This window comes from Empidonax traillii, unplaced genomic scaffold, assembly GCF_003031625.1.
Source record: "Empidonax traillii isolate 1590-97213 ecotype Southwest subspecies unplaced genomic scaffold, ASM303162v1 scaffold1617:size82245, whole genome shotgun sequence".
Lineage (NCBI taxonomy): Eukaryota > Metazoa > Chordata > Aves > Passeriformes > Tyrannidae > Empidonax > Empidonax traillii.
The window spans coordinates 39,557-58,894 of NW_020956810.1; the positions used below are offsets into that span (position 1 = coordinate 39,557).

General features: G+C 38.3%; 1 protein-coding gene across 1 annotated transcript in view; it reads right to left on the bottom strand.

Moving 5' to 3' along the window:
• Positions 1 to 4,407: 4,407 nt before the first annotated feature.
• Positions 4,408 to 19,338, bottom strand: part of LOC114070609 (collagen alpha-1(XIX) chain-like) — a 35,027-nt gene continuing 20,096 nt past the window's right edge. Inside the window, exons 15-21 of the mRNA XM_027908127.1 lie at positions 19,121 to 19,156; positions 18,929 to 18,973; positions 16,376 to 16,546; positions 15,388 to 15,454; positions 13,412 to 13,567; positions 6,706 to 6,783; positions 4,408 to 6,468 (exon numbers count right to left, since the gene is read on the bottom strand). Coding sequence (XP_027763928.1) covers positions 6,332 to 6,468; positions 6,706 to 6,783; positions 13,412 to 13,567; positions 15,388 to 15,454; positions 16,376 to 16,546; positions 18,929 to 18,973; positions 19,121 to 19,156 — 690 coding nt within the window. The 3' untranslated portion in view covers positions 4,408 to 6,331. The remainder of the gene's footprint in view (positions 6,469 to 6,705; positions 6,784 to 13,411; positions 13,568 to 15,387; positions 15,455 to 16,375; positions 16,547 to 18,928; positions 18,974 to 19,120; positions 19,157 to 19,338) is intronic.

Consider the following 19,338-nt stretch of genomic DNA (forward strand, 5'->3'; position numbering starts at 1 on the left):
AAGGGATGCCATCCAGAGCAACATGGACAAGCTTGAGAAGTGGGCCCATGGGAACATCATAAAAGATTAAGCCTCAAAACAGCCAAGGTCCTGCACATGGGTAAGGGCAATCTCCAGCATCTGTCAAGCCAGCCTGTCCAGAACCCTCTGCAGAATCTTCTTACACTCTTAGCAGATCAACCTGCCCAACTTGGTATAGTCTGAAAACTGATGGTGCCCTCAATCCTCTCATCCAGATCACTGATAAAGGACTGACCCTTGCTAAACTCCACCAGTGACCAGCCACCAGCTGGATTTAATTCTGTTCACCACCATTCTCCAGGCCCATCCATCCTACATGTTACTCCTGTGTGATTTATTACAGCTTCACTTTTATTCCCCTCTCTTCAATCTTTTGTTATTCCTGTTCTGTTTCACTTGCTGCATGTGCATCCAAAGGGACAAGTAAACCTGGCAGCCTCAGACAATGAATGAAATTAACTTGCTGAAGCCACTATGAAATTGGAAGAAAGAAAATCAACTTAGTGGTAAGATTATTACCAAACATCCTTTAAAATGCCATTGGCATAGGAGTTCTCTTTTTCCTCCTGGGAGAGTTAGGCAGTGAGAGAACAATGAAAATGCCTACAGTTCTCTAAAGTTCAGGGAAGCAGTTTCTTGAATAAAAGTGATTATCTCATATTTAGACAAGAAAGCTATCTGCATGTGATTCAGAGAATTACTAACTTCCATAAATTATATACATATTAAGGCCAAGGTTTTTCACCTTTTTTTTTTTTTTCCCCCAGACTGTAGAGCCCTAAGTTTCACTGGCTCATTGGAAGCACGACTTCAGTGTGGTCAAAAACCAATCCTGTAAATTCAGCCAACCTGCCCTGACTGCTCCCCAGAGCCCGCTGCAGTGGCTTTGTGCATCTCCTTTCTCCCATTTGCAGTTGCATCCTCCGTCTTTGTGATTTGACACAGAAGAAAAAGCTGACATTTCTAACAGAACTACAAACAGAAAGTACGTGAAACATTTCCATTTCCACTTGGAATACTGTTTCGGATGCAAATGGCCACATCATAATGTAAAAAGCAATTTTCCATCCACTTAATACATTTCCGCTGAACTGAACCTTAAATGTTGTAAACAAAAAATATAAGGAAGGAAGGAAGCAACCAGTCGGTATGTACTGTGATTCACTCAGTGACAGTTGCATATCATTCAGAAATGAAAGAATACAAAAAAATAAGGTATATCATTGAGAATCCTTCAAACATACTGACTGGAAACAATATATTTACATTAAAACTGCAGTAAATAATTAAATGCATTTGTGTTTATAGAACAGCAGTCTCAGAAAGAAAACTGCTAAAAGACATGTAGACTCCAATCTGTTGAGCTACAAACTTATTTTGGTCTAGAATCGATAACGTTTTTTAGCAATTAATGTTTGAAAACAACATTTCATTAAGCTATTGTAAAGCTTGAGTTTTCCACTTAAACACTAACCATGACATGGTCAGGGTTAAACTTCTAGACATGTTCTCCATGGCCTACACCAACCTGTGTGTTTGGAGATGGATTTCAACATCCTTCCAATACAATCTAGTTGTAGTGGACATGTATCAGATTTCAGAGAAAATTTGTATGATTTGGTACATCCAGAAATTAAGAAAAACTAGATAAAACCCCACACCAAACCAGCAATCTTTTGATTTCTGAGATACTTTTCTTGTTCTAACATGTCACATTAGAGCAGCAATGTATTGATAAAATGCAAGTTCAGGGACTGGTTTTAAGTAGCATATCTGGAGAAACAAGTTTATAAAATGCTAGTTTAGCCAGTGGGATTTTTACAAGAATTTTATGTAAACATTTCAGAAAAAGAAGAAAAAAACTGAGTGTACACTGACATGAAAAATAGTATTTCATCCTTGTGAAAAAGGAGCTCCAAGATATTTTGTGTGATTATCCATTAATTTTAAAAATACACTTATTTAACAAAGCTGTGCATATCTAACATCTGTCATAACCCAAAATCATAAAAGATAAAGGAAGGATGGATGATACAATCAATCCTGCTCCTGTATCATAGTGCTTTTTTAGCATTGAAACCAAGTCCGGTTTAAGACAAGAATAATGGTTTTCAAAACATTGCCAGGCTGCACAGATGTTCATACTGCTTGTATGAAGCATGCTGTTGTAAATTTTATTAACCATAGGTGAGTCCCTCCTCCCCTGGAGACAAACCTCATTGCGGGGGACATAAATGATGCCTGAAAGTGGGATGTCCCACTAATACATATTCTTTTTTAACATACACAAGCCACAATATAATAATAAACACAAAGTTTAAGCAATATTACCTAACAATAATTATCCAAGAAAGGCAGTATTTCTGCAAATACTACCATGCAAAACTAAATTGACTTAACAAAAAAAAAAAATAGTCAGGCTCAAGAACAAAATGAGAAACATTGACTTTTGTGCCGTGAGAATATGCATCACTGGGTCAGCTCTTGCACTGCTGGGCAAGCTAGGCCTGGGCTGTACCCTTTGTACTGAAAGGATGTTTTAGACTCCACCATGTGGACAACAACAGGAGCTCTACTGCAGCTTTGGTAAAGTTTCTCTCTTACGAAGTTTTTTCTGTCTTTAGGCAAACTGAGTAGTTCTGTACATAGCGATTTCAAGAAAATCCCAACATGTTCTTAATAGGTGATAAAGCAACTTGCCATAAAATATAATAGTCTGACCCTGAACTAGGATAAAGCTTAGAGAGCTTTTAAGAAAGGTTTAAAACATTTTGTCAAAATTATTTCACTTCTGAATCTCATTGCACGTAAACATGCCCAAATCAGAATAAAAGACCTTATGCTACTGCAAAAAATAATCCCCTGTGTTTAGTTCCTTGCAATGCTTACTGCAGCATGAACTGCTCAAAACAGATATTTGATAAAGCAATTTGATAAAGAAATTGATAAAGCAAATTGCAAAATAAATTAGCACCCCCTCCCCCAAAACTAAGACAACATCAGTCTGAAACTGCAAAGAAATTTCAGGGGCCAAACCTGAAAACCATTCAGAAACATGTTTTCAGCTACATTCCATTTTAAATTCTAAAAATACAGAGTAGGAGCAAGCCAGTGTGAAGTAAAGTTAAACTGGGATTAACACTGTTCTACCTCAGTGAAGAACATGGCATCTTAAAAAAGGTATCGAGAGAGCCCATATAAAAAAATACCCGTTTTCTCACATGAGAAAATTAAAGTGGGCTTTTAGCAAAATAAAAATAATGCAACAAGATAATTACCAAAGTTACCTGCAAATCAACTGAAAGCATTCAAATGCATTTTAAAAAGACCTTTATGTTTGAGCCTATAAAAAGAAAAAGGCATCTGTAGGAAACATAGATGAAAAAATAAAACTTTTTCAAATATAAAAAGTGTTTTGCTTTCCAATAAGTTCAAGTAAATTAACATACAGCAATTGCATCTGACAGATGACAGATGCTGGGTTTCAGCTACCTAAAAGCCCCAAAATATACAGATACCACTAACGCGGCACAATAGTTTATGTACAGCCTTCCAGATGGGGCTGCCTGTGAACCTCTAGGTTGCATGAATATTATTCACAAGACAGCACCCTTTTCAATATTATCACAGAAAATGAAGTGTAAAATTAACTTATGAAGTAAAAAATGTTTAGATTATTACACATATTGGAATTACTAGAGAAGTAACAAAAAAAAAGAAAAAAAAAAGAAAAGAGAGATTGAAAATGCTTATGCAAGATACCTGACCAGCAGTTCCTTTCAGAGAATGGAAACCAGTATGTAGGGCTGTTTCTCCACTGGTGTACATGTACAGACACCAAGACAGGTGCTGGTACAAGGTACAAGGTTGTACTCGCTGGGCTGGCAGACACAGGGCCCACACACCAGGAGGTGCCTCAGGACAGACAAGTGCTTGGTTTCAAGCTGCCTCACCAGTTCCCAGTGCTCTCACAGCCTTGGCACTCTGAGGACCAGATCTGGAAAGGTGATCAGTTCCACAGAGCAAACCAAAACACACTCCATGGGCACAGGAGCTCTGGAAGAGGAACAGGGTGAGTTGAGATAAGCACAGGCAGGGCCGCTTGTCCTGCACCTTTGCCCTGCTAGGACAGGTGCCCACTGCCCGCAGAGTGGAGGATGTGCTGGTCTAGAGAAGGTTCAGCTATTGCTTCCCAAGGGATGGGAGGGATGAGCAGAAAAGATGGTGTGAGGACTGGGGTTCACTGGTGGGCTTTGACCTATCTGTTCCCAACCTCATGAGGGACATACAAAGCACCCTGACCCCCCCAAGGGGTCCCCAGCTGCAGGGTGTATTACATCTCATTTAGGTAGCAGAAAACCTGCCACAGTTTTTCTGTTATCCTCTTTCCTGCTGCCCTCCTCTGTCCCAGCTGTTTACTCTCAGCTTTTCACCCCTGTTTCCTTTAACATCTCTTTGTAGCAAGCACCTTCTTTCCTCCAAACATCTAACTGATGAATATGTCAGGGATGTGTGCTTTCCCTCTCAGAATGTGTGCCTGAGCTCCCCAGCTGCCTGGATTAACTCTGTCACCTCTTGCTTTCGTCTCACTCTGGGTGCAAGTGCTAGGAACTCTATTCAAAAAAGCCAGTGTATTTCTGTTTTTAAAGACTCACACTGGTCATTCCTTAACTGCCTTTCATCAAAACTAAGAAGTCAGCCAAATTCCTGTTTCACAACAGCTTCTCTGGAAGCCAGCACTTCCAGTTTGAGAGCGCTTCCCTGGCAGCTCTGTACTGCTCAAGCACGAAGTCATCAAAACCACTTTTCACCCTGATGTGGGAGAGCTTCCTAATAAGGGGGTAAGAACCCTCAGTATGGCTTTGCACTACAGATGTATTTTCAGGTTTTGGGTTATAGCCATCTGAATTTGTTCTCCCAGTAGCACCTTCACTTTCTACTGCACTGCAGAAAATTCCACAGGATTAATGTAGGATAATCTGTTTCCTAATAAACAGAAGTGAAACTTTGGCCATGTCTCCTCCCTCCTTTTCATAACCAGCCTCTGTGTGATCAATTTTCTCCAAATTTTCTTTTGATCAATTCTTTGAGCTCTACAGGATGTACACCTCATTCTATTTGGCTGACAGTGTCTAGTCCTGTAGGATTTACTGACTGCCTGAAAACTGGCTGCAGTTGTGTTCTGGGTGTTACACCTTTCAAGGAGGGTTTTGTACTTCTTTCCAAATTTTTCTTGTGCTCAAGTGATTTGTTTGCAATTTACTAGGACCTGTGAATTTTACACTCTACAGTTTCCATGCTCTTCTCAAGCTTATTTCAGCATTTGATTATTGCAGGAGGAAGAGGAAAACTGTATCACTACCAAGATCACAGGCTTGTGAAGTTCTCTTGTAGGACTGTGTACCCACCACTCTCTGCTCTAAAGCAAGGGGTCACCTTTGCTGTAGGCAGACCTAATGGCAGAGTAGCTTGATTACAGGCAACGATGGTACATTTAGTCCATGTGGTGGTTAGAAAATATGCCAGTTCTTAGTCGGGAACATCAACACCAGCCCTTTGCAGTTAAATATCTGGATATTTATCAATTTATCATGTAGCCATGACTAAATGAACCTACAAGCCCCCTAGCTGGGACAACATCCTGTCAGGAGAGACACTTCTTGGGGCTACACCTGGTGATTTTCCAGTCAGTTTGAAGTTCGGTGTTGGATGGGATTAGGGAGATCATAAACACATCTTCGTTTCCTTCTTCAGCATCTTGGACGTGATTAAAATTGCGGCAGCACTTGTGATGCACAACAAAGACCCTTTTCAGAGGGTGTCCCTCCTCAAGGGACATGAATGTTTAGTCTGAATAGAGTTCCCAGTGCTCCAGCTCAGGTCCTGCGTTCGCCATGAACAAGTACGCTTTGAAACTCCAGAAATTTATATTTTTGATTTAAAATTCACCACCAGCAGGAAAAATAAAGCCAGCTTACATACTGGGGCATATATAATGTCTTAAGTAATAATAAAATATTTTTTGTTTGAAGAAAGAAGGCGATGAAAATTATTTGTGCCTATTTTCTGTTCTAAGGAAAATAAATATGAGAAACAACACATGGAATGCACTCCGGAAAATATACGTCATCATTTCATAATTACGACACTGCAAATAACATAGAAAACCCTCAATTTTGTGCCTTACAAATTATCTATATACCATGCAGTGTCGAGAAAAAAAAATGCACCAAATATTTCAAAAATTAAATTAACTTATTGGGAAGAGTGAAAAGTGATTGTGAACCCAAGTGTCTGGGGAAGAGGTTTTTTATTTTCTGCTGGTGTGTGACCGAGTCTGTGATATGTGGTAATAGCAATCTGCTGGATTGCATCTCCCACTGGGTCCAGGTGGCCCCTGTGGTCCGGGTGAGCCTGGTGTTCCTGGTGGGCCTGGCACTCCAGCAGCTGGTAAAACAAAGTTAGAATTAGTAGAATCCTCACCAAAGCATGTGTAGTGCCCTGCATTTCATTACTGATGGTCAGCTGCACACCAGCTCATCCACAGGAAAGCAGGTGGGTCTGACCTCATGCTATGACTCAGCCTGGGAGGAAAGGCAGGGGTGTAAAACCAATGTGAAAAACAGGAGAAAGGCCTGTTAGTTCATAAATAACAATAACAGAAATAAATCTGAAGACTTGTACCTGCAGGGCCAGGTGGTCCAGGGTTACCAGGCAGTCCAATTCCAGGCTCGCCTCTTTCCCCTTTCTGTCCTCTATAACCTACACAGAATAAAGATATGAAAATAAGAGCACCCTCTTATTATAAACAGTGATCTTCTGTATATCTTTTTAACAGGAAATTACCAAGACAAATGTGATTGGAAAAGGACATGCTCACTTCTTTTTCAGAGACGGGTATTTTTTCCTAAGACAGTTTTTAAGTTTTTAAGTTCCTTCTGGAAAATATGAGCATTTCTAGTAGTAACTGCTGCATCCTCTGCAAAAGGACTCTTGCCTTGTTCACTAGTTGGACTTTCCTCCAAGATTTTAAGTGACCTTTCTGAAGCTCCTCTAATAAAGACCCAAATGCATACTCCGCTCTGGAGTTCCCTGTTCCATGACGTGATGTGAGGCAGCAATCCAAAGGCCATCTGCAGTCTGACCGGCCTTTCTTTTGTAGCCCACAAACTGAGCAAGACTTCACACTCCCCGTTCTACATAAATCCTTGCATTTGCACTTTTTAGACTGTAAACTGGCAGTTTTATGCTTAGATATTCCCCTGTCTGTGAGAGAAGACCCACTCCCCTCTCAGTGTTACCCTCATGTGGAATGAGGCATCTTTAGAGCTTGTGCAGATTTCAGGTTCAAAGCCTACTTTGACTGAAAAAGCTTTATATTGTTAACAATGTGTGATTACTAATTATACTTTGAATAATGTGGTTCATTTTCTTCACAGGCCATAGCTTCGTATTTACCTAAATAACCCCCACCTTCTCAGGTGCTGCATCTCATGCCCAATGCCCATTTCTTTTTCCTTCAACTGTTTTTAAAGTGTCTTATTAGCTGGAAACACTTTGGCTGCTTTAGAGCAGAGGACTTGTGGCTACTGGTAAAGCATTTTCCTTAATATTTCAGGTTAAGAATCCATCTACAAATGTACCTTTTCTGTACAGACCATGTAAATTTTGCAGGACAGGGGATGAAGGCATTTTTAAAGGAACAAGTGTGACACCTGGCACAACCCCTTACTTTACAAGAGATTACAAGGAAACCATCTTCCTACCAAGGAAACCTTTTTCCTTCCCCAGCACCTCAGATGTGTAAGGTGACGTATACTGAAGATCAATTTGCCAGTTTCTGGTCACATTTGGAATTAAACTTGTCCTGCATAAGGGACCAGTGTATTTCTAGTGCTGCCTAAGCCGTACAATAAACTTCCTCTTGTGAAGAAATGTAACTTGGTTTGAATTCAAAGAGAAGAGTCACGGCTGACCAGCCAACATGGTGGTGCCAATTAACCTGATGTCTCATGAAGATTAACAGGCACTGGCTAGTGGATGGCAAAGGTTGTCTTTTCAGTGTGCTGTGGTCTATTGCAACACTGGTACCTTACAAGACGTTCCAAAAGGACACTACTGTGGGTGCTGTGGGTACCCATTCAGGGTTGTTACAACAGACACAATGCAGTAGGAATGGTATTCAATTCAGAGTGTTCAAGCTTTCTGTTACACAAAAGCTCATTACACACTTCAGTAGAGTCTATTATCTATTGCAACCATTGCAGGTTTCAAAACAGAGCATCAATCATCTTACTCTTCTCTCAGCACTGCAACAAGGAAATTATAGCGAGGCAAAAACATCAGAAAATGCATGCAGGGTGACATACATAACATAAGTAAAGGAAATCAACAGTTTAAAAGCTCACAGAGAAACAAACAATATTAAGCATGCATTCTGGTCACTGAGTTGTGTTAAGCAGAATTCTACAAGGCATATATGCACATAAGCTATAAGGACTCAGCAAAAGGAATATGCAGGTGCTTGTACTTAATTTTGAATACTGGTTTTGCTCTTTAGTGACCACAGTAGTATTTATAAATACATCAAGTTGTTTTGCTCTGATTCATCTTGTGAAATGCTGTTTTGACTACTGTTTGAAAAGCTTAATCATACAACCACAGGATTCACACAACCATTACGTGTCCTATTTATTATATATTTCTCTATGTTTTTTAATTTACAGTCAATAGTTACAGTGCATTTCCCACTACACACACAGTTAAACTGTAATTTTACAAAGCAGTGCTGCCACTAATAATTTGCTTTTCCATTTCTTTAGTTATGGAGAAGAGAGAAAAATCACAGATACCATATACCACATTTGCAATCTCCATGATAACCATTACTGTAGGTCTCTGACATACCGTAATTGAAAGGCACTAAGATAGACTGAATGATTCTGTAAACATCAATGGAATTCAGTACAATAAGGAAAAAAACAAAAAATCAAAACTGGACAAAGATTAGCCTGCCAATATGAATACATGATCCAGAGTAGTGTAAACCATTACTGGCTCTATCCAAATACACACGCAAAGGTGTAGTTTGTACACAGGGGCAGGAAAGTGCTGATGACAGTGAAGTTTGATACAAAACTTTCCAGATATCTTTTCTGACAGTAAGGATTTATTTAACAGGATGCAAGCATATCAGTAAACAGACCTTTATGTAAACAATCTGAACAATGTAATGTGTAATTCTGGCAGAAAAATCTTTGATTTTTAATGAGGTATATGTTGCTCAGAAGCAGGGTCATGATGACGCTTTTAGAGGCTAATATCGCCTTCTTTCTGAGCTTAAAGTGACAAACTCATATATAGTCAAAGTAAAGTATTACCATACACATAAATCAGATTTTGATTTTTGTTTTTAACGTAAAGGCACATATAAGATGCTATCTACTTTTACTGGTGGAATTATAATTCCAGTAAGAGACACCTGCTTAATCCAAAAGGTAACTGTTTTAGCAAAGCCTTTCACTCAGGTTCCAGAAGTTTTGTTGTGATTTCTGCAACTCAGAAGTTCTGGTATTATAAACATGTACCCAGCCGTGGGTTGTATGCTAACTACTTGGTAGCAGTGCTATGTGAACACATGTATGTGTTCAAATGGATAAAGTTCTGCTCATAGATGAGTAGTGACAGCTGAAATACAGCTCTTCACTTGATGCTTCCCACAAACATCACTGTCAGAAGTGTCACTACCGCAACACTCTCAGCTCCACGTGGAAATTACCCAAGTTCATGCCTATGAACTGCGAGATAAAACGTATTTAAACTGTTCCAGAAGGTATTCCACCTATATCACAGAGACTCTCTTCCATCAGCATGGACAACACAGCATTTGAAAGCAGCATGTCAAATATTTATCTAGAGAAATTTAAATTCTAGAAAAAATACAAGGCAAACAGATTACCACATCAGGGAACAACGAGACCAAAGTACCCACGGTGTTTTACCGCAAAAATACTCGTGTTCTTAAAAAGAAAAGACTGCAAAGAGACAGAGAGGGTGCTAGGAGCATCCTCTCATCCAGCCCTCAGTACATATTTCAAATTCCTTCTGTGTGTTACAGCCCTCTTAGTGGAGAGGTTGGAACTTGGGTTCAAATCAAAGTGAAACAGGTTTACTTCAACTTCCACAGCAGAGAACATTTTACAGGAGGTAACTATTGAAACCAGTACAGTTATTTCAGAATAATGACTTTGTCTGAACAACACCCACTACAATGGGTTCCTGATGCCAGCCAAGATTTCTATATGCTTCCACCATACAAATTATAAATTAAAAGAGACATAAATTTTACAACAGAGATTGCCAATGAAGATAAGGAGTTTTCACTGTTCATCGCATGGTATTTTTATTTTCTAAACTGTGATGCTTGATTCCTTGAGGCTACCATGAGTTATGAGGACCTATAACAAACTAATTTCCTTAATTGGATAGAAAGAGTGAATTTTAACTGAGATGAAATCTTTTCTCTAGTGAGAAGAAAATCAATAGTCATAGTAACATAAAGGATATCTGGATTGCAGAATTATCCCAAGGTGCATTTCATCAAAGGGACCAAAAGTCACTTACTATTACAGTTTCAAAAATCCAACTAAGTCACTGACGTTAACTGAGCTAGATCCTCTAACATATGAGAAGCTGACTGTTTGCAACTGGATGACATTGCCATAGCTTGTCTGTAAAGTCTTGAAATGAACTTTCTAATTCTCTATGAGATATTAACATACTTTAAAACTCATACAGAGTAAAGTTCCTCTGTTCCCCCTTAAGCAAATGCTGTACATTTTACCACTAATTCTGCCTCAGAGTATCAGCTTGCTGATGCATGCGCCATAGGTTATTTCTTTAAATGAAGAAATTGATATATATAAGTATAAAAATCTTCCAATCATTATGTGAATAACAATTACGTGTTTCATAATTAAAGTTGCAATTCTTCATTATATTTTGCTTGCATGCTGTATTTTTACTGAGACCATCCTGTAAATTATTTGTACCTGAACCATTGGGAAGTATCTGAGTAACACTATGAACAACCTTGCTGAAGGCCAGGAGGTAAGAATTCTGGACTTCCATAGAAGGGGATGACTCTATGAACAGGAGTCTAGCTATTCTTTAAATACACTTTTTGAAAACCATGCTACATTTCCAAAAGTTAGTATCTACGCTTTCTGCTTCTGAGACTAACTCCCAGTCTATTGGTTGGCTGTGCAGAAGGAGGTTCTATTGGAATCCAGCCAAGTCATTCCAGACCATTTCCCTGGGAAACTGGCACGACACTCAAGGTGTATAGAGGGTCCCTACAAATCCACAAGTAAATTTCAACACCTCCTGGGACACACCGTGTCTGACACACCTGCCTTTCCTGCTGGCTGGCTCTAGCAGGCTCTCCGCTCATCATGCAGCATCACAAACAGGAGAGGTCCTGTTAATTGCTCGCTGGAAGCATCTACTACTTCACACTGTCTGCTGGGACAAGTGACTCACTCTGCCAGCCCAGACACATATTACTGCAAACAACAAATCCCTGAGTTGGCAATCTGGCTACACCCAAGAGAGAAATATAATAAGGAGTATTTGTCAGTCAATACCAAATGTATATTGGGACTTGTGCACACAGCATGCTACCTTGAAGGTCTCAGCCACATATGCACATAACGTGCTTCTCCAAGAGGTCTTGCTTGCTATGCATTTTATGGCTGAAAACAAGCTGGAATACAGAAGGATACCTTTCAATCTGCTCAGAGATTTGAATTTCTTTTTACTCCTGGTATGAAACAGCACCATGCACAGGCACAACTGAGTAAGGCATGAAGGGTATTTGCAAGCGTGCTTCTCTTACAGGACTATCTTTTTAAAAAAAAAAGCTAAGGTAAACTTTTTGTTTTCTTTCCTTGGAAGTGTATTTTCCTATCTTTTGAAGTATCAGAGATTGAAATGCTTCTCACTTAGCTTACCTTTTACTAATCAAAAAAGAGTATCGAGCACAATGGTAAAACAAATGGAAATCCTGTGTATATGGGGCACTACTTTTACTGAAGCATAAGGCATGAAAAAGAGCTTTTTTTTTTTTCTTCTTTTTTTACCTTTTTTCCCCCCCGCAAACATAGCTGTATCTTTTACTCTTTATGCTCACTAGCTGGAAAGGAAATCCAGTACAAAGTTTCACTTCCCAGAAGCATCTGAGACTATGCACCACATACATCATCACTGAAGAATCGGGCACTGACACTGAAGTTGATTATTTATGGTGATCTGAATATTTAGGTAACGATGAAGTCAGTGTTGTAAGATTCTAAGCCTTTTACTGTTTTTCTTGATCCTTTATTCTTGTTCTTCTCATTCTGATCTCATCACATTTTTCAAGCTTCTGTCAGGGGTTTGTGCTTATCAATGTTAGTAAGTCTTTGTTCTTCTGAAAGCTTTAGGATCCACACATCTTCAGTTTTGCACTCATGTTCTTCATTCCAGTCTGACTTGGTCTGACTTCAGAGCAGACCAAACTAACAAAAGATAATAAAGAACTACCTACAGATAAACTGCAAATTACATATTACACACCCCAAAATACTATTCATCGATAATTCCTTTTGTTCCTTTTAGCCTGTTCTCCACTTCCTTTTAATTTCTGAGACACTGACTCTACAACAGAGCACAACTACAATGGAAATGGAGCCCTCTGAGCTAATTTTGCAGTAAAAGACAGTTGAGTGAAATGGAAGTCCTGTACTGTCCTAATGCATTGCAATGCACAAATTACCCTTTGGGGAATAGCAAAAAGCTGATTACTCTGAATTTTTTTGTGAAAATAGATTTATTCATTGGAAGTAGAACTCATGTGGTAATACTTCAGTTTTCACTGCTTCTAAAAGAGTATTTGGTTCTAACTAAAAGAGTTTTTCCTCCCCTGTGTTATCTCAGGATCAAAGTTGAGAGCACTCAGACCGGAAGATGAAATTTTCTTTCGTAAATAAGATTGTCCGTCCATACGGAGCAGGATCTAAACAGTTAGCGTGCTGGAATAGTTTTTCTTCCTTATTAAAATATTTTGGAGTTAAAAATAAGTGCTACAGTAGTTCTGTCAGCTTTAGATATATGTCAACAATTAACTTTATCACTTATTAGAATAAAATGCACTGATTAGGAGTTTTTAATCAGTAAAATCCACACATTTACTATGGGTTAATATTTAGATCTAGTCTGTAAAAACATAAGTACATGAGTGTAAAAGTTAATCATTAGGAAGCTAAATAGGTAATCCTGGCTTATTTAATCATTAGCAAGTGTACAAGGATTTTTAGATAGAATTTATGTGAACATTTTTTGGAATTCCTACCTTGAATTCCACGTTCTCCTGGTGGCCCTGGCAAACCATCCTTTCCTGGTGGCCCTGGTGACCCATCTTTTCCTGGGGGCCCTGGTTTACCATGAGCTTGGGAGGCAAGCATTGCAGCAGGCAGCTTCAGCTGGGATACAAATTGAGCCATCCTTTCTTCATTAATAAGAGACACAAGAAAAAGCGGGTAAGAAATCTGCTAGCAAATTACTGGTAAATAAATAAATCCCAAAGCACCAGCTAAAGTTTCTGGAAGTAAAGTGTTCAGTCCTTCTCAATGTCAAGGTATTGAATGCTCCAATACACACTGAGACCTTCAGTTCCAATTCAGACTCAGTCTGAGTCTTTACCCTTTGAAACAATCAGAATGAATTCATATTAAGTTTCTCTTACTAATCTCTATTACTAATGTATTTCAACATTTCTAATTACTTCTGACTCCTGTTCATGGAAATACTTAAAATACATAAACACAGAATAATTATTACTTAAAACACCTATGAGGGGCTACCTTATATGTTAATAACTCACATTAAGCTGCAAAGAAGAGATTAAATACCAAGAAAGGTTCTTGTAATGTGCTGAAACCCTAAAAACAGTTGTGAAAAAAACCTGAAAGTTCTCAGCAAAGATTATTAATTGCAGATATTTCAGGATGAACTATTCATGCTGGTGAATTAAAGTGCACTTGGTAACATTTTAATGTTCTTTAGAAATATACAAAATAGGTATTAACCTTGACTCTTGTCTCATTTAAAAAACCAGATTAAAACCTAAGTATTACACAACATAGCAGGTATTTTCTGTGGTAGAGTTTTAAGATTTAAGAAAAAAAATTTAGAATAGAGTGGCCATCAAACAAAAAAGAAGCAAGGTGATAGAAAGCAGGCAAAGTGAAACAATGTCAAAAAATGGAAGATCTGTGGGAACACTATTGAGGTGTAGAAAATGCAATGGCTAGAAAGACAAAACTCCGTTATTCCCTGTAGGCAGGACACCTTATTTCTGTGAATGGACTAAATACTATTTGAATTATGAGAAGGAGGTGACTTCAGCCAATAAACTGCTCTTGAAATGCATAGCAGATTGAACTCCTGAGGGGTAGTACTCTAGGGAGAGGTGAAAATACACAAAATGATAGCCTTGTTATAAAGGCTATAAAAACTGTCTGAACAGGTTAAAAAGCTTTGTATTATTTCTTTTATACCTAAAAGATAAAATGGGTTTTATCCACAAATATTAATGACAAAATAGCGAAGTTGAAGACGTAAGAAATGCATTTTGCAATGGAAGAGAAGCTACTGTTAAGAGGTGTTCAAGCAGAATCTTGTTTCAGACACCTACCTGAGTCACAGCTTTTCAACCATGACTAAGGAAATGCTGGGGAAGAAAAATATTTCCTTTTCAGAGTATGGACTCATCTAAGAAATCTTACGTAATACAAAGGCCTTGGCTGAATCTAGTATTTGCCTTAAACAGTGCCAGAACATGTTGGTCTTTCAAGGGATCTGTGGAACTCAGCAGGGATATCTGCTGAGAAAACTGCATAGCAGTTTAGACCAGCATGACTGAAAGCTATTAAACCTTCCTCTCATTTAAATAGTCATTCAATATGAAGGCAAAAAATTTAAATATTTCTATTGTCTCTATTAACTCTTCAATGGCTTACATATGTATCTACCACATATTATTATCTGCAATAAAATAAGATACATATATTATCTACAGTGATACATACCTATGCTTGCTATTATGATTTGGAGCAGGCTACCTTTTAATGCTAATCTTTTACATAAGGAAATACTCTGTTTAACACATACTATGGCTTGTAATTGAACAGAATTATGTAAACTCGTTAAACATAGCTACAGGAACAAGGCAGCTGCTAAGTGTAGTATAAGCTGGATGACATGTAAAGAAATTTAGAGCAGAACTTAAGAACTTATATTTAGCTGTATAATACTTCATATTCTCACCTTCAAAAACCTTAAGAACCTCTTGTTTGATATATTTTTTTATTTCTTCAAGTGAAATTGCATCAGCCTGATGAAGAAAAAGGAAAGTGATATGTATCAGAAGCAACACACATAGCACTTTATAATGTTACAAAAATAAAAAGTGCTGAAATTAGCATTAAAAATATAAACCTTTCACCAACAAATGTTTCAATATATTTGTGTTATTTCCTTAACTGAAAAGGCCACTTTACTGCAAATACATTATAATATTATAAAGACACTATTGCCATGAAGTGGAAGAGGCACACCCAGCTGTCAAGATGACCAGCATTTTAAGTGTACGGAAATCAACCTGCACAAGACAGAAAGGTTGTGCAGTGACACTACTATGCTTCACATGCCTTTTGCATAGCACCTGCCAACTTCTAACCCCCTCTAGGGACTAACTGCTGTGGTGCACAGCCAGCTAGAATAGAACCACAGCACCAATAACACCACTGGAAAAGTTTTTTAGAGCTTTACTTTATCTAATTGAGGTTAAAAGTATCCACAACATGTGTGCCTGTGTGCACATGGAAACAAACCAAGATATCTGCAATCAGTAAGCAGCATTTCACTGTCTTTTTAAATGTTGATTTCCCTTCAACTGAGAATAAATTTTGCCTGCCTCCTTTTCTTTCCCATTTGCAAAGACACTCTAGCTCTTAAGCTTACAGAAGATGTGAAAATTAACTGTATTGAAGAGCCATATTAATATGCAGGAACTAAACAAATAAATAATTCAAGTTTATTCATAGCAGACATTTAAAAATATTTATTAAAAATAACTGCCTGATCATCTGGATTTATTTTTCCACCCCTTAACTGAAGACCGAAATTATCTGAGAGAAAGCCTCAGTTTTTCTAAGACAGTGGTATTGCTCAGTTGAATCTGCACTGCTCAGCACATGCTACCTTCACATTGCATGAATTTCCAAGCAACCAAGGTAAACTTCTATTTACTTACTGGAAACCCTGGGGGTCCTGGTGAACCTGGGGGACCTTGATGACCTGGTGATCCTGGATAGCCTCTGTTTCCTGGTGGGCCAACAGGACCCACATCCCCCTTTTCTCCTGTTGGGCCAGGTTTCCCTCGTTCACCCTGTGGACCTCTGTCCCCTGGAATACCCTGATCTCCCTATGTAAAATAAAAGCAAAAAGAAAATCACTGCACATAGTGGAATAAACCTGGAAAAGTCAGCCGAGAATTCTGAAGAGAAAATTCTTGCCTGTTCAGAAATAGACTGAGTCATGAAGGGAAGCTGATTTTACAGGTTAAACCTTGTTTCTGAAAATACATTCTATTTTCTTATGTTTTTCACGTTGAAGTCAATAGAAAGAACAGTTTGATTCTGTAACCCACTTTTCAGGGACAGGACTTGGGTACAGAAAGTTTTTAGCCCTTATATAAGGATCTAGAAATGTCAATTATGGCATATGTAAAATGTAGGTACTCAAATTCACAAAGGCACAGGGCACCAGGATTTTTCCTGTAACTTTCCTCAGAAGCCCAATATTTTTTGTCTTCATTTACACAAAACTTTAGTTAATCAAAGAGACAACTAGCACACAAGTTACTTTCAGTACCTAAAGGGGGCCTACAGGGAAGCTGGTGAAGGACTTTTTACAAGGGCGCGTAGTGCTAGGACAAGTGTTCTGGCTTTTAATTGAAAGAGGGCAGGTTAAGATGTGACATTAGGAAGAAATGTTTTACTGTGAGGGTGGTGAGGTACTGTAACCGGTTGCAAGAGAAGTTTTGGGTACTCCATCCCTGTAAGTGTTCAAGGCCAGGCTGGATGGGGCTTGGAACAACATGATCTCATGAAAGGTATCCCTACCCATGGCATGGGAGTTGGAACTAGATATTATTTAAGGTCCCTTACAACTCAGGCCATTCTGTGATTCTATGATATACATTTCTCAGGTTTATAACCCTGCAGGAAAGGTATAGAAAGCTGTTCTAGTAGAGATAAAGAAAAAGGCAGGTTTCTCTTGGACCATGGCGCTATGGCGGTTTGAAGCTGATCCACTTCTTCTAAACAATTCACATTTTACAGGCTGCCAATGTGTAGGAAGTAAATCAAATACTACAGCAACTTTTCAAACAAGCTTTTCTGACTGCCTCCAGTGTTTTCTTTGTGTTTTGAAGAAGGTCCTTGTAAAACTACAGAAAACTAGGTCATATCTTCCTCCAGATTCCTCTTTAAATACTCCACTATGAATTGTACAAAACTCAGGATATTTGTGTTTTATGATCTCTGCATAAGGTGCTGATTTATTCAGTCCTTCTCCTTTCTAGTGTTCTCCCGTCTCTTACATTTTATCTTATACTAAATTCTATATAGAAGAAACTACTGTTTTTTCCTGGGTTTCTACATGCTCTTGTCCAGTAGGCTAACAGTCTGTGATCAATGTATGCAGATAATAGCAATAAACGAGCCAGTCACTAGTACTTTTATCTGTTGAAATGACTTAAAAACTGCATTTCTGATTGATAAAAACCATGTATTTTCAACTACTTTTGTCACTCAGTTTATAAAGTAATAATAACAGCAGTGTTTAGTCACTCCAACAAGATTATTTCAGCCCAGGCAGCTTACTCCTTCTTAGAATGGATTCTGTGAGGATGTACTTAAATGAGATGTGAAAACCTCAAGAGTTTTATTCTGTCATGTGAGTTCCTTTCTGTAACAGTAACAGCTGATGTCAGGCTGAAGGAGTATGGTGTATGGTTCTGGCTGCCAGGAAACCTTGACTTTATTTTCTGTAATCACTTCAATGTCTCTCATAGATGCAGGTCTATGTCCTTAAAAGCAAAACCAGAACACTGAAAACTGTAATAATGGTTAAAACCACATGTCTCTTCAGCATCATAAAGCAGCATTTCCTTTTCCACATCACACAGGGAGATGCTTTTCTGATTCATCAAACAAATGTAGTATCCATTGGATTAGGACATCAGGGTTTTAGCAACCTTATAATAAGAACATCTCATATATATTTATATACACATACATAAAAAAACTCATCTCTCAACTCCTGTAATCATTCCTGTCCACCATAATCTTGTTACCATGAACAGAACTGTCTAAAGAGTTTGGGAAGCAGTAAGGCATAGCACTGGCATTTCTGCTGCCTAAGTGCGACAAGCTTGTTTTATATAAAAAATGATTTGTGTTGTGACATCCCAAGGATGACAATAGGGCAGGTTCACAGCTTTTGCAAAGTCTGACAACACAACAAGATTAGCTGCATTTCGATTTTCAACCTACTGATCAATTTACACTGTGCAGGCCAACTGTGTTAGAAAGTCTGTAAAATGTGTTTTTCCTCCAAATGCAGAAGAAAATTCAAATCTAATTCCTTAAAGTGGTATCTAGGACTAAACATCTTAGGTGTCCAAGAGACTGCTTGAAGTTCACAGAGAATTAATTTCTTGGTTTTGCCTATAAAATATGTGATGATGAGGTGCTTAGATGCTCAGTAAAAAGATAAAAAGTTATCATAATAGGGGACTTACACGTTCTCCTTTGGGTCCTCTGTCTCCTGGTCTCCCCACGGCACCCTGAAAAATGTTTTTTGAAAAAAGACAAACCTATCAATTAAAGGCTTTGTTGTATATTCCTTTGTTAGCAGAACTGAAAGCAACTGCCTAGGATTGACAGCTATGGTATCTGTGAAGAATAAAATACACAAAAGCTTGTTTTCCTACCGGAGGACCTGGCAATCCATCTTTTCCATTGATTCCCTAGAAAAAAAAAGAAAACACAACTTTTTAATAAATAGACTAAAGTGTTTTAAAAATACAAGGGGTAAAGCTCAATATTTGGTGCCATATCACTAAATATTCTGAAGCTGCAGAGGCAGAAGTGTGTGGTTATAATATAGAAATACAGAACCCATTGAGAAGTGCATCAAATTTTATGAGTA